General features: G+C 35.8%; 1 protein-coding gene across 1 annotated transcript in view; it reads left to right on the top strand.

Moving 5' to 3' along the window:
• FCHO2 (FCH domain only 2) overlaps positions 1-12608 on the top strand; it is a 75552-nt gene that overhangs the window by 26305 nt on the left and 36639 nt on the right. Inside the window, exons 8-9 of the mRNA XM_010006373.1 lie at positions 10805-10849; positions 12509-12581. Of these exons, the coding sequence (XP_010004675.1) occupies positions 10805-10849; positions 12509-12581 (118 nt within the window). The remainder of the gene's footprint in view (positions 1-10804; positions 10850-12508; positions 12582-12608) is intronic.

The raw sequence follows: 12608 nt of genomic DNA, 5'->3' as shown, positions 1-12608 counted from the left end.
TAAACACCTGATAATAAAAATGACATACTGAGATGTGTTTTATGCTAATGAAGTAAATAAGACCTGTATTTTAATTAAAAGAGTGTAGCCTTATGTGGAATTAATACTGAAGGAAAGGTTTGAGGTTTTTAATTTATTTATTGGAGACATGTTTTTCTTAGAAGATAGGAAATATTCTTTGGACAGAATTAACGAAACCATTAATTTAATGACCTTTTCAAACATGAAATTTTCACAGGAAGTGTACTTAGCAAAATCAGAAGGAAGAAGTGTATTTTTTTCCTGTTATTTTTACTATCAAAAGATAAAGCTTACAAGAAACAAAACTTTCCTGTGTTTTGGAAACCTATTTATAAGCATCTGTACATGTAGTTCATTCTTAATAGATTACAATGTTACAGAATAGCAATGGCTTGAGTCTTGTGACTCAAGCTTGTAAGTAACACAAGCTTTTTCTAGTATTAGTGGTCACTAAGTTGTGTTGCACAGGGTCATGCTTCTAATTAACTCATAATTTCATTGACAATAATACTGCAACATGATAGTACTTCATACCAGGCAAAACTACCATTAGACAACTTCTACATTGAATTGGCTGTTTGGTCAACTGGGTCTCTATGTCATACTCTTTCCTGAACACAAATATTTATTCTGGCATTAATTTAATTAATGAATTCTCACTTGGCTTATGATTTAACCTTGTGTGTCCATAGTGGTTCTCAGGAAGTGCAGAATTGTTTCTGCTTTGTCTTTACTATCTTTTTATTTTTGTCTTAATTGTTACAGATCACCTGGGTGGCCTTCTGTGTGAGCAATTCAATTTTAAATTATGGTTATTGATTTGTCTGCATTTTTGTAATGTAAAGTGAGGTGGGGTACCCCTTGACCTGTTGCCTGAATAGTATGGGGGCAGGAAAAAGGAAAATGCACAGACCTAAGCCCAGGCTTAATCAGATCAGACAGGAGTGGAAAATCAGGGTTTGTCATCTTTGCAACCACTGAATTGCATACTCTTATGGATGATATTGCATAGTAGTATGTGTATTTTTTGTCTTTAAATGCTGAAACGTATCTCAAGGTTAAACCTATACAGTCTGAGGCTCCAGGCTGCTCTTTGAGCATAAAAATGGGGAAGGGAGATTTTGTAGTAATCCTTAATAATATGTGTCTCAGTGTTACTCCTGTACTTTCAACTTCATCCACGAAGAAGCGTCTCATACCGTAAGCTGCAGGAAAAGCACATCAGGAAGAATTTTGCATTGACTTTCTTTGCTTATTGATGGCACGCATGTGGTAACTGTCGTATGCTAATCAATACTTCCCATTTTATAGTTGGGGTGGAGAGGTTAAGCACATATACTTCCTCTCTCCACAAAATTAATCTGTCCAGGTAAACAGGAAAGCACTACAAAGCAGGAAAACGTTCCCATGGAGAGGATATTGTGTAACTAAAAAAAAGTAATTTTTTGTCTGAAAAATTCTGGATATTTTAAAATGTGTTATCCTTGTTTTCGTCTTTAGGAAAAGGGTCCATCAAAGATCTTAAGCTTTGATGATTTAATTGGTTTAAGTGCAGAACTTCAGGAAGAAACTATATCTCTCTTGTATTACAGGAGCAAAGACATAATTCTTTGAAGCAGTCTCTAAAGATGAGGGCTGTATGTTAACATCTTTACAATGTTTGGTATTCCAAAATCTTAGCTGAATCTGCTTTAAGGAGAAAACACTTGAATGTTTTCTGCACATTTCTTTCATCACTGCATGCTTGCATGGTCTGCCTTCAGCAGGTGAATTATGCACTGTGCAGTTAGGAAGAGGCATTTCTTCAGATACTTATATTTATAGACTAGATTTTTGCAGTTCTACTGCTTCTTAGTATTATTCCTCACACACCTACATAGCTTTCACAAGACACTGCTACTTTCAACCCAATTTGATGGAAAAGTAGAGGTTTCAAAGAATTTATAAAAATGAGGAGTAGGGTAGAGAAGGACACAAACTACGCATGCCATGTAAGGTAAAAGCATTTGTAAGGATTTAATTTGCTAATTTGGAGAATCAGGAGACAGCTGAGCACGTGTATGATTGTATGTGTGTACATGTACTGGCCAACCACTTTGCCTGTCGGTAGCTCAAAACCAGCCACATCTCATCCTGTTGTTTATGCATCCTAAAAGGAAACACAGAATGAAGATGAAGTATAAACTAGGAGAAGAGCAGAAAAGGATGAGAGAAGAGGCTGGGAGTTGTGTGGAAGACTCTAGTCAGGGAACATAGTGCCCTGCAGATAGGTGTCTTAGCTGGCATTAATTTTTCTGCTCACAGACCTCATGCTTTCATAAATTGTGGCTAAAACTTTCCGTGTTTTTTGTCATATTCAGGCGTTGCAGGCTGGTTGGATCTCTAACTTGAAATATTGCCTTGGGTATGTGTTTAATGTCTCTTGTTGAAAATTCCTGCATTATCTGAGCAATAAAAATATTTTCGTGGTAACCAAATATGTTTGCCACCTTTTTAGTTTAGATTTTAAAAAATCTTCTTTCTCCTTGCTGCTAATAAACATATTAACTGACAATTATTTTAAAGCTACTCAGATTATGATCCTTTTCTGCTTTGGTTTTGCTCTATAAGCCACATGGAAATACTGTCCCTTGAGAGCAGCGTACTTGCTGGATTCACAGAACCTTGTGCCCACAGGACCAGAAGAGCTTGAGATTAATAATTTTGCCTTTGATCTGGGGAGCTGAGTGCAGAGCTAGAGCTTAGTAATAGAATTGGGGTTATTATTGATTGCTTCTATGCTAGATGCTCTCCCTCTATGTTAATTTCTTAATCTAAAAAAAAGTCCTTGGAAATGCCACCTGTGTTTCTACTGATAATAATTATTTATTCTGCCAGTATCATGTATTTTTGGTTTTTTTCAAAAGGATTACTACCACCATGCAAAAGTTTTCTTTATTCAACATGAATTATTTTTTTTAAAAGGTAGATTGGTAAAGTCTTAAGCAACTCTTGAGGCTATATATGACCTAGGGTGATATATATATATACGTATAATCCTGAGGATGTAAAAAAGAGCAGTCAGAAATTCAGTTTTGTTTTGTTTTTTGAACCATATATTTGCAGAATTAGATTTAAAAAATACAGTTTTACCAGTATTATTTAAATATTTTCCCTCAGATTGGCCTGTTAACAGGCCAGTTTTATTTTCTGTCCCTTATCCTCCCCTTACTTTAGGCAAACTAGAGCTGACCAAATCCACCAACTAGTACTTGCTTCTGTCAATCTGCTACTAGCATGATAGATATAACAGAAAAACGTTATGTGCCTCAAAGATGGTAACAGCTGTTCATCTTTGGTCTGCATTCCTACAAATAAGATATGCATTAATCTAGTGGATTTTTTGTTGTTTGGGGTTTTTTTGTTTCTGTTTTGGGTTTCTGTTGGGGTTTTTTGTTTGGTTGGTTTGGTTTTAATCTGGAATAAGAAGTCTTTTTGTGGGGGAAAATAAAATTACCCTTATCTTTTTATATAAACACATCTCTTTTTTTGGACAGGCAATAAAACCGAGAAGTTAGTTTTAGAAACAGTAATGTCGAGAAAATACATTTTAGCTTCCTGGCTTCTAAGTTTGAAAGCTTATAATTTTTTTTATGTCACAGGATCAGATTATAGCAAAAAAAAAAAAAAAAAAAGATTGCTTATGTGTTTGTGTACATACAAAATTGACCTTTGTGATGCAGCTTAACATCTAAACACTAAAAGCAGTCATTTGTTTTGACAGCAGAATTAATTGAGGCTAAAACAGTCGAAATTCCACTTGTATCAAGCTGTTCATTAGGAATTGCTGTCTGGCTTTAGTGCTGTCAGAAAAATAACCTGTTCTGCTATGATTAAATAGCAGAATGATGGTCGGTCCACTGAATTTGAGAGAGAGGTTGAATAAACTTTCTACTGCGGAAACAATTCAGAAGTGACACTCTGCAAGGGGGGTCAGAATGTGCATTGATATCCAGCTGAGCTGTCAACTGGCACTGAGCCAGGCACGCAAAGCTTTGCCATTTGAAGCAGCATGTGAAGCATATGCAGTTGAAAAAAAAAAAAAAGGTCCTCCTTTTATGCATGATTTACACTCAAAGAGAGAAACTTTTGTTTTTATCAAAAACAAGAATATGGTTTGTTATCATATTTGTAACTACAAGTATGGATTTACAGAGTTTTTTTAAAAGCTTTTGCTTGAAACAGATATGTTAGTGTTTATATGTGTGCATGCGTGTGTGTAAACTGATTCCTAAGGATGGGGGAAAGGGCAGATTTTTTTTTCCCCCCCCCCGAGTGTCTCAGTGTTTCCAGTTATTGAAAATTAAATGTAATTAATAAAAATATATGCTTGGGTGGGATAATGTTTCTGTCATGCATAGCTCCCCTTAAGCTAGAAAAGCGACAGTTTCCAAAAGTAGATGCAAATACAAAGCAGTTTATAGTTGATTTGTTGACTTCTTGATTTGTTTACCTTTTAAACTGCAGGATTTTCCAGTTCATTGATATACTTACTGGGAGCTCTTTTTCAGGGTATGACATAATATTGTATTTTCCTTCCTAGTAATGCTATTTGGCTTTTGTATTTGCCTTATTGGTTTAAGAATTCAGTCAGTAAAACTTCCACACATACACACATTTTAAGAAGTACAAACTATTTTATTGTTTTTGCCTTAACAAAACATTCTCACGATGTCTCCCTCACAGAGGTTTAGTGTAAGATGTACACAAACTGTGTAGAAAACCTTTCTCTAGGATTTTGTGGAGATAGGTTTTGTAATTCTTTTCCAGGTAGTTGACAACAAACTTGACTGTCTTCAAAATAATTAGTGTCACTTCATAGATAAATTAAGTAGCAGGTGTAAGGTTGTTATTTATAAGCTCTATTCTGTAGATGCCTTGTGTATACTCTGAAAATACTATTCCCAGATACATGGGCTAAATGCATAGTAGATACTGTGTTATAATTTACAGTACAATTAATTTTTCTTCTTTTATCTTTGTATAAGATCAGTATCTCCTTATTGCTAGCCATCCACTTGGCCTCTTAGTGTCATGCAAGCACACAGTCACGTGCCTGTTGTAAAAAGGAAAACAGTACATGTGGTTTTTGAGTAGTCTCGGATATGCATCCAGAGCAGCACACTCACTAGTGCTTGATTTTGCCACTTACTGTAAGTTACTACATTAATTAAAATAGAAAAGATTCAAATTACCTTTTGCCTTTCTGTTCTAGCAAACCAAAACTTCCCTGTTTCCAAGAGCCTACAAATGGACCCACTCCTGATTTATTTGTTTCAGTCTCTTGCAAATAGCAGCTGTCTGCTCCCATGTGCCTGTGAAACCATCATCTATTTGCCTTTTCTTCTCATCCATATCTGTCCCAGCTGGCAGAATGCTGTGGGCTGCAGCAGCTTCCTTGGAAAATGCTCTGGGTTGAGGCTTGGTGGGAATGTTTACATACAATTAGAGGAGCTACTGGTTCTTTTAGGTCTTCTCCCTTCATTAAATACTCAATTCTCATTAGCATCCTGATAGCTAGGTATGTATCAGGAAGTGAATGAAACCACACTAGGTAGTCATATTTCTTTCTCTTTTAAAGGCTAACCTTCATGTATGCACTTTATTATTTTTTCTGTTCTTTGTGTGTACAGTAGCAAATACTTTCAAGTCTATGTATTTGAGATGCTTAAGCCGTAGTTACTGTTGTATTGATGCATGTAACAACAGGCAGACAAGGCTGTGAAAAGTTACCTTGAGCATGAAGCTCTACATTCTTAACCCAGCAACATTAATTCAGACTTTTGCAAGGGTTGGACTGGATCTCAGCTATAACTTTTTTCTTAGTCTAATGAGAGTCTTTAAAATGTTTGGGGTTTTTTTTAATTGTTATTTTTACAGTGCTGCTGTAGTTCTAGTGTTCACTTTTATTTGTGTTCATGTGAAAACTTGAGAATACTTCCTTCTGAATTTGCAATGTTTTGTTATTATGAGAAAAAGAGCAAAGGACATCTCAATGCTATGTGTAGTATTGCAGAATGTCCTTTTTATCATAATTATTATCATCATTATTATAATCGTTATTATTGTGGTATGGCAACATCTAGATTGTCCTTTTTGGGGCTTTGAGATACCATGTGGCAGGGAGCCTCAAGAGTGCTTCAGGGGATTACTTCAGTCCCCGAAATAAGCAATACCCCTTAAATCTGAAACAGCTGCTTTTCTTTCTTTGGATGTTGTAATGGATAGTGAATTTTGAGCTGAAATTCTTGTTGCTGTTAAGCTTTTGTCTGTACTTCAATAATTTTGCAAAAGTCTGATAAGAAAACCTTTCTGCCTCAAAGAAAAAAGGTAGTGCTAGTGCATCCCCCTTAAAATCTTTGTGCAGCTGTTATTAAAGCTGTTGTGGTACCAGCACATGAGTTTGCATGCTCTTACTTGCATCTGTGTATTATACCTGTCTGGCAATCTCCATTAACACCAATGCAGTGGGAGTTTTTGACTATACCATTCAATGATTAAGGAATCAGAAAAATGTTACAGTGATTCAGAGAAGAAAGATTTTTGAGGTTTTTTTGCAGTGATAGTGCAGACGCTTTTCCATATACAGAAGTACAGAGGACAGTGCAGGGGAACTTCTTAACGTGTGTGTGCCTAAGGCCTTTTGGCTGGACAGGAGACTGCAGCTGGTTCTAGAAGGAGACGATGTGGTTACAGTACACACTTCTGGCTGGGCAACAGCATTATTACCCCTTTGGGCACAAAGACATCTGCCCACAGGATACTCCAGCTCTTATGTGGGCTACCAAAAGCTCATCACAGCTGTCTTTCTGACTTGGTTCACCATAAAGTGCCACAGAAAATGTCTCTTTCTGTAACATTATTTTGGTTTAAAAATACTATTCTCCAGGCAAAACATGTTACTTTTTACAGCAGGCATATAGGAGGCAGAACTGTTGGGAGAGCTAAAGTTACAGAACAAAGCTCTAAGAAAATCAAAGATGGCTACAAATTTCACTCCACTTTACTCAAAAGTGGAAAATGTCTGATGTTGCCTTTGCTCCAAGCAAATAATTCAACATGTGTGTGTTATATTTGATGGAGGTGGGTTAAATACAAATGTTACAAAAAACAGCAAACATTTTTGGGCATTGGTATTGTTGGAAAATGCTGAACTTAATTTTTTATTGTTTATGGATTCATTAGGCACCAGCCACTGGCATCTTGAGCTTCCCTGATTCCAAAGGGTGAGGGACACTATAGAGATTTGAGTCAAGCAGGAAGAGTAAGTTAGGATCAAAAGGTCCTTTTGAATTGTAACTGATTGACACAATTTGTTGTAAGCTAATGGTATTTTCATGATTGATATTTATCTTTGCTGCAGTAAAGCAGCTGGTAGATTATGGGGAAGCAAAGAGAGCATGTAGAGGGACAAGAAACTCCTAGGATAACTGCTCATTTTGGTGAAGCATAAACCAAGGTAATAAGTATCATTAAGAGGAAAGTATATTTAAAATTTCCAAGTTAATTTTATATGCCTTAGTCAAAAGTGGGACCTGCTTACTGAAATATTTCATGTAGCTTGTATCTCATTGCTTTCTCCTGCAGTTCTTCAGTAACTGATTTTTTTTTGAGATTGCATCTTACAGTCTTCTCTATGAGAAAAGAATACATTGTTGTGAGAGTGAATTGTTAGGGGTGAGCTGGCTTTTGTTAAATCTAATTGAAAGTGCTAATCTGTTTTTTATGTGTGTTCCTGTACTAAGCATGAATGTTTTTCTCTTCAAATAAGAAGTTTTTATCAAGCTGTAAGAAACCCAATTCCCAAGACAAATATTAGGCAAGTGTGATGGACAAAATAAAGGAACTTGGTTCTGTTGTTAAAGAAAACCTTTGTTTTCTGCTTGTGTTAAAAGTGAAAGATACTGATCTAAGATAAACATTAGTGTTACTTGATCCTTGAATCTTTACTTCAGTCATTAGTCTTAAAAGCCTGAGGAGATCAGCCTTAGTAGCTGGAAAGAGTAAAGAAGAAGATGTATTCTGGAAAAGCTTGAGTATTGTTTTTCTCTAAAAATATGTTCAAGTCTCTGTTGCGTACAGTTTTTCCTTCTGTTTTTGTTTTGAGGATGAGTGTTTGTGGCTGGTTTGGCATTTCTTTTGTTGTTGTTTTTTTGTTGTTGTTTTTTGGGGTTTTTTTTCCTGGCCAAATGGGAATGTGTATGGAAGAAAGCAACAGAAGTAGTTGAGTCCTTAGCAAAGTGATGAAATATGTATTGTCTGAAGTAGTGTTGAAAAGTAATGGATTTGTTCTTCAGCTTCTATGGTTTGTGGTATTTTTTATAATATATTTCTTGCTCAGTGTATTTTGAACAGAGGAGTTTAAATTCCTAAAATAAAATGTTGGTGGAATCAGTGTAGGAATGTTCTGGTGCCCTCAGCACAAGAAAGATACAGACCTGTTGGAGAGGGTCCAGAGAAGGGCCACCAAGATGATCAAAGGCCTGGAGCACCTCTGCTGTGAAGATAGGCTGAGAGAGTTGGGGCTGTTCAGCCTGGAGAAGAGAAGGCTCCAAGGAGACCTTATTGCACCTTCCAGTACCTGAAGGGGGCCTACAGGAAAGCTGGGGAGGGGCTTTTCATCAGAGAAGATAGTGATAGGACAAGGAGTAATGGTTTTAAACTGAGAGAGGGGAGATTTAGGTTAGATTAGGAAGAAATTCTTCACTGTAAGGGTGGTGAGGAACTGGAATGGGTTGCCCAGGAAGGTTGTTGATGCCCCATCCCTGAAGGTTTTTAAGGCCAGGTTGGATGAGGTTTTGTGCAACCTGATCTAGCGGTAGGGTTCTCTGCTCATAGCAGGAGGGTTGGAACTTGATGATCTTTAAGGTCCCTCCCAACCTTAACATTTCTATGGTTCTTTAATTCTATGTAGGCATCTACAGTTCTCCAAATTTAATTTTCTGGGGTTTTTTTGTTAGTTTTTGAGGGGCAGTTAAGATTGACCATTTGAGATTGTTCTTTTGGTATTCTGCTCTCAAGAGCTTCATTTGCAGACCAAGCAATTACATTATGATAACTGGGGTACTGATTTTTCAGACTGCGATAAATACAAGTAATTACCTTTTTTTTTTTTTTATAATTAGAAGTCTGCAACCTTTCAAAGAAAATATCTAGTAGATTTTTATCTGATCTGTCTAAAATAATTAAATTTACTTAACATTGGTGAGTATTAAGTTACATCATCAGTTTCTCATTTGTTTTTTTGTTTGTTTAGCATAAGCATACTTTTTCATTTGCAGTTTAGAGAAATGTTATCAAAATGTAGCATTTATGTTGAGTTAAACACAATTTTGCACTGCAAGAGTTAAATATACATACTGGTGGTTTCATTACAAATAGAACCATTTGAGGTACTCAGCTGCATGAAGCAAATACAAATTAATCCCAGTTGTGTAATTTAAATGCTAATTCACAGCAAAATTGTGTTCTGCCTTCATTGTGGCCTCTCCAATTGCAGCACGATCATTTGCTATGATGTACTATTTAAAGTCAAACTGAACCTTGTGATCTCAATTGTAATTTCTTGTCCTTGAGATCAGTTTATATCAGCTATTGATTTTAAGAGTTAAGAATATCATGTAATAGTTTCGAAAAGAGTACAAGTTATAATCCTGGAAAATGCTTTCAACTACACCTTTTGTTATACATTAAAACACCCTGAAAATTGCACAGCTCTTGATTTTAAGGTGGGTGCTCACAAATAATCCTAATTTGCAGTTAGTTTTAATGGAAATTTTCAAACCTTAAAACTCTCACTTGATGTAGTTGCATAAGTGTGGGGAGAGGGGGGATTTTGGCTGACTTCAGGTATCGATTTGGGAGTGCGTGGAGTTCTTTTCCCCCTCTGTTATGTGCCTATATATAATATATATGTAATATATATGTGCCTATGTATAATATAATGTGCTTATGTATAATATTGTGTGGAACCCCTCAAAATGATCACAAAAAGATAAGTAATAAGCCCCATGTCGCAGTGCTATCATGTGGAGCTTGAAGTGCTGGTGTGTTCCTGCATTCCCCAAACAAGTCCTACAAAAAAAAAGAGGAAGCCATAATGTATTTATCTAGATACATCACTTTAATAGTGTTATAGTGTTCTCTACTCCCGCTCTCCTCCCCCACCCCAGGTGTAGTCTTAAATTTTGGTTACAATTTTTTATCTTCTTTATTGCTACTCTTTACTGCTATTTTTAAGATTCTGCATGGCACTTTTCACTCTCTAAGCAACTGGCTATTGGAAAACAGGAAACAGAAAAACTAACAATGCAGAGTTAGCAAGTGTGAGTCTCAAAATCAGGGCTATAGCTGTGCTTTTTTTTACTTTATTTTTTATACATAGCCCTTGTTTATTAAAAGACAATGAGTTGAAAACTTCACTGATGCAAATTATAGATGCAAATTTGAATGAGGATGCAAATTAGAGATGTTTCATGTGGTTGTAATAACATAGGCAAACGAAGTATATTTAGACATTGTGCACTGGTATTTTAATTTTTCAGTATGTGTGAAAATATTTAATGATTTGCTGTACATGTATGATTTTGCAGTCTGTGTGAGCATTGTCAAGGTAATTGTGTTTTTCAGTTACCAGGTAAATTTATAATTAGGTTATCTTGTATTTCCAGGAAATGCTAATACTCATTAAAAGATCTTTAATTAAATTTGACCTAATATTTCTTTTAATTTTCATTTCTTCAAGGCCCTATTGATTTTGAAGAATGTAACACATCCAATGCAGTAGAAGGTGAGTTGCTGTAAGATGGTTATGTAAGAATGCTGTGAATCTGTATAGCTTTAAAGTTGTGCAGTAGACTATAAAGCAGTTTTCCTTTTGAGAAACAAACTTCAATGAAAATAGGATCTATGATATTTTATTAATCCAATGCACACAGGTCAGAGAATTTTAATGTTTTTTATAAATATACTTTGGCTGAAACTGTGTCTTTGAAGAGGTTTGGATTTTGTTTACTTATGACTGCTGTAACTTAATTTACAAGTGTCAAAACATTAGTTATACTAAGTCTAATGCAGTATAATGGTCACAAAACCTTTTCTTTGTTGTCCTAGCTGATTTTGCTAATGGGATTGGTTTGAGAACTGCTTTATTTGCATAAGCTATATATTTGCTTTTATGACAGAGGAGTTGACAGTATAGCTATAGCAGCTGACAACTTTTATGTTGCCAAGATGGCAGCTAAGGCTTGAGATCTGTTTCGCTGAAGCAGAGAAGGATCTATGTCCAGGAATTACTAGCATTCACTATTTGTCATTATTTTGGGCTGCATAAGGCACATAAAAGAAGTAAAGCCCAGACTAGCACTTAACAATAATTTTGGAGCAAATTCTGTCTCTATTAAAGTAGGAGCTATGGCTGATTTCACAGCTACTTGATCTGAGAATTTTTCCATTATTTAAAGCTCACAATTACTAAGAGTGGAGAGGTTCCTTGCTGCTGTGTAATGTATTTCTGTAAAGGGGAATATAATGCTTTTTTTTTTAGTTATGTGCTTGAATTGTCAGTTGTTAAAGTTTAGAAACCAAATTATTTCCACCATTTTACTCAAAAACATGCTCTCAGTGGTATCATACTTTGAAACAAAACTGTAGACTCACTTGATCAGATGCTTGGACATAGTAATTTTGTTTGTCAGTCTACTTTGCTTCAGCAAAAACTAGGGAGAGAAGCAGACATGACAGAAAGTCTGCTAGAATATTTAAATATATTTTAATTTTAGTACACTAAATTTTGCTATGAAACAAACTTTTTTCCTTTACTATAGCTATTATCTATCCAGTGCTAAAAATGGGGAAGAGACAAGAGGGGAGGCATGATTCCAGACTTGGTTAGAGGCAGCCTTACAGCATTGGGAAATCATGAGCTCAACATCAGCTGGAAAGCAAGAAGCATTCTTTTTTTACAGGGCCAAGATCCTACTACTTAGGAGAGACTGGGGCTTGCAGCTACCAGGAACATGCAGGGAAATAACAACAGGATGTTGAGGTGCAATAGCTGGGAGAGGCAGGGTTCAGTTCTGATCCAAGGGCACTGGCTGTTCAACTGGAGAGGTACCTCCTGTTGAGTTTCTATGAGCAGTCCCTTTCCTCAAAACTGGCAGTACACTAATTTTCCAAAATCTGCATACCCAAATGGAGAGTTGGATGTACAATGCAAACCAGTTTTATAAGGGCTTATGTTATTAATGTGTTGAACCATATATATATATAAATTAACAACAAATTGAAATGATGTTCCCTTAATTTGGCTTCATACCTATCCCCACTGTTAGATTTTTGTATCACTTGTGGCAGCATTTAAAATATGTTGGCATTGGTATGCGCTTATGTTTGAAAGTACTAAATACATGCTTATCTATTTGATCTTTAAATGAAAACTGTTCTTTAGGGATAAAACCACGGAAGAGAAAGCCTTTTGGTTTATCAGGAAGAATGAAAAAAGAAAAAGATACTGAATCTGTGTAAGTATATAACCATCCTGAAGCATT

Source organism: Chaetura pelagica, unplaced genomic scaffold (assembly GCF_000747805.2).
Source record: "Chaetura pelagica isolate M959 unplaced genomic scaffold, ChaPel_1.0 scaffold559, whole genome shotgun sequence".
Classification (NCBI taxonomy): Eukaryota; Metazoa; Chordata; class Aves; order Apodiformes; family Apodidae; genus Chaetura; species Chaetura pelagica.
Note: the sequence above shows the minus strand (reverse complement) of the source record. Positions and strands in the feature narration are given on the sequence as shown.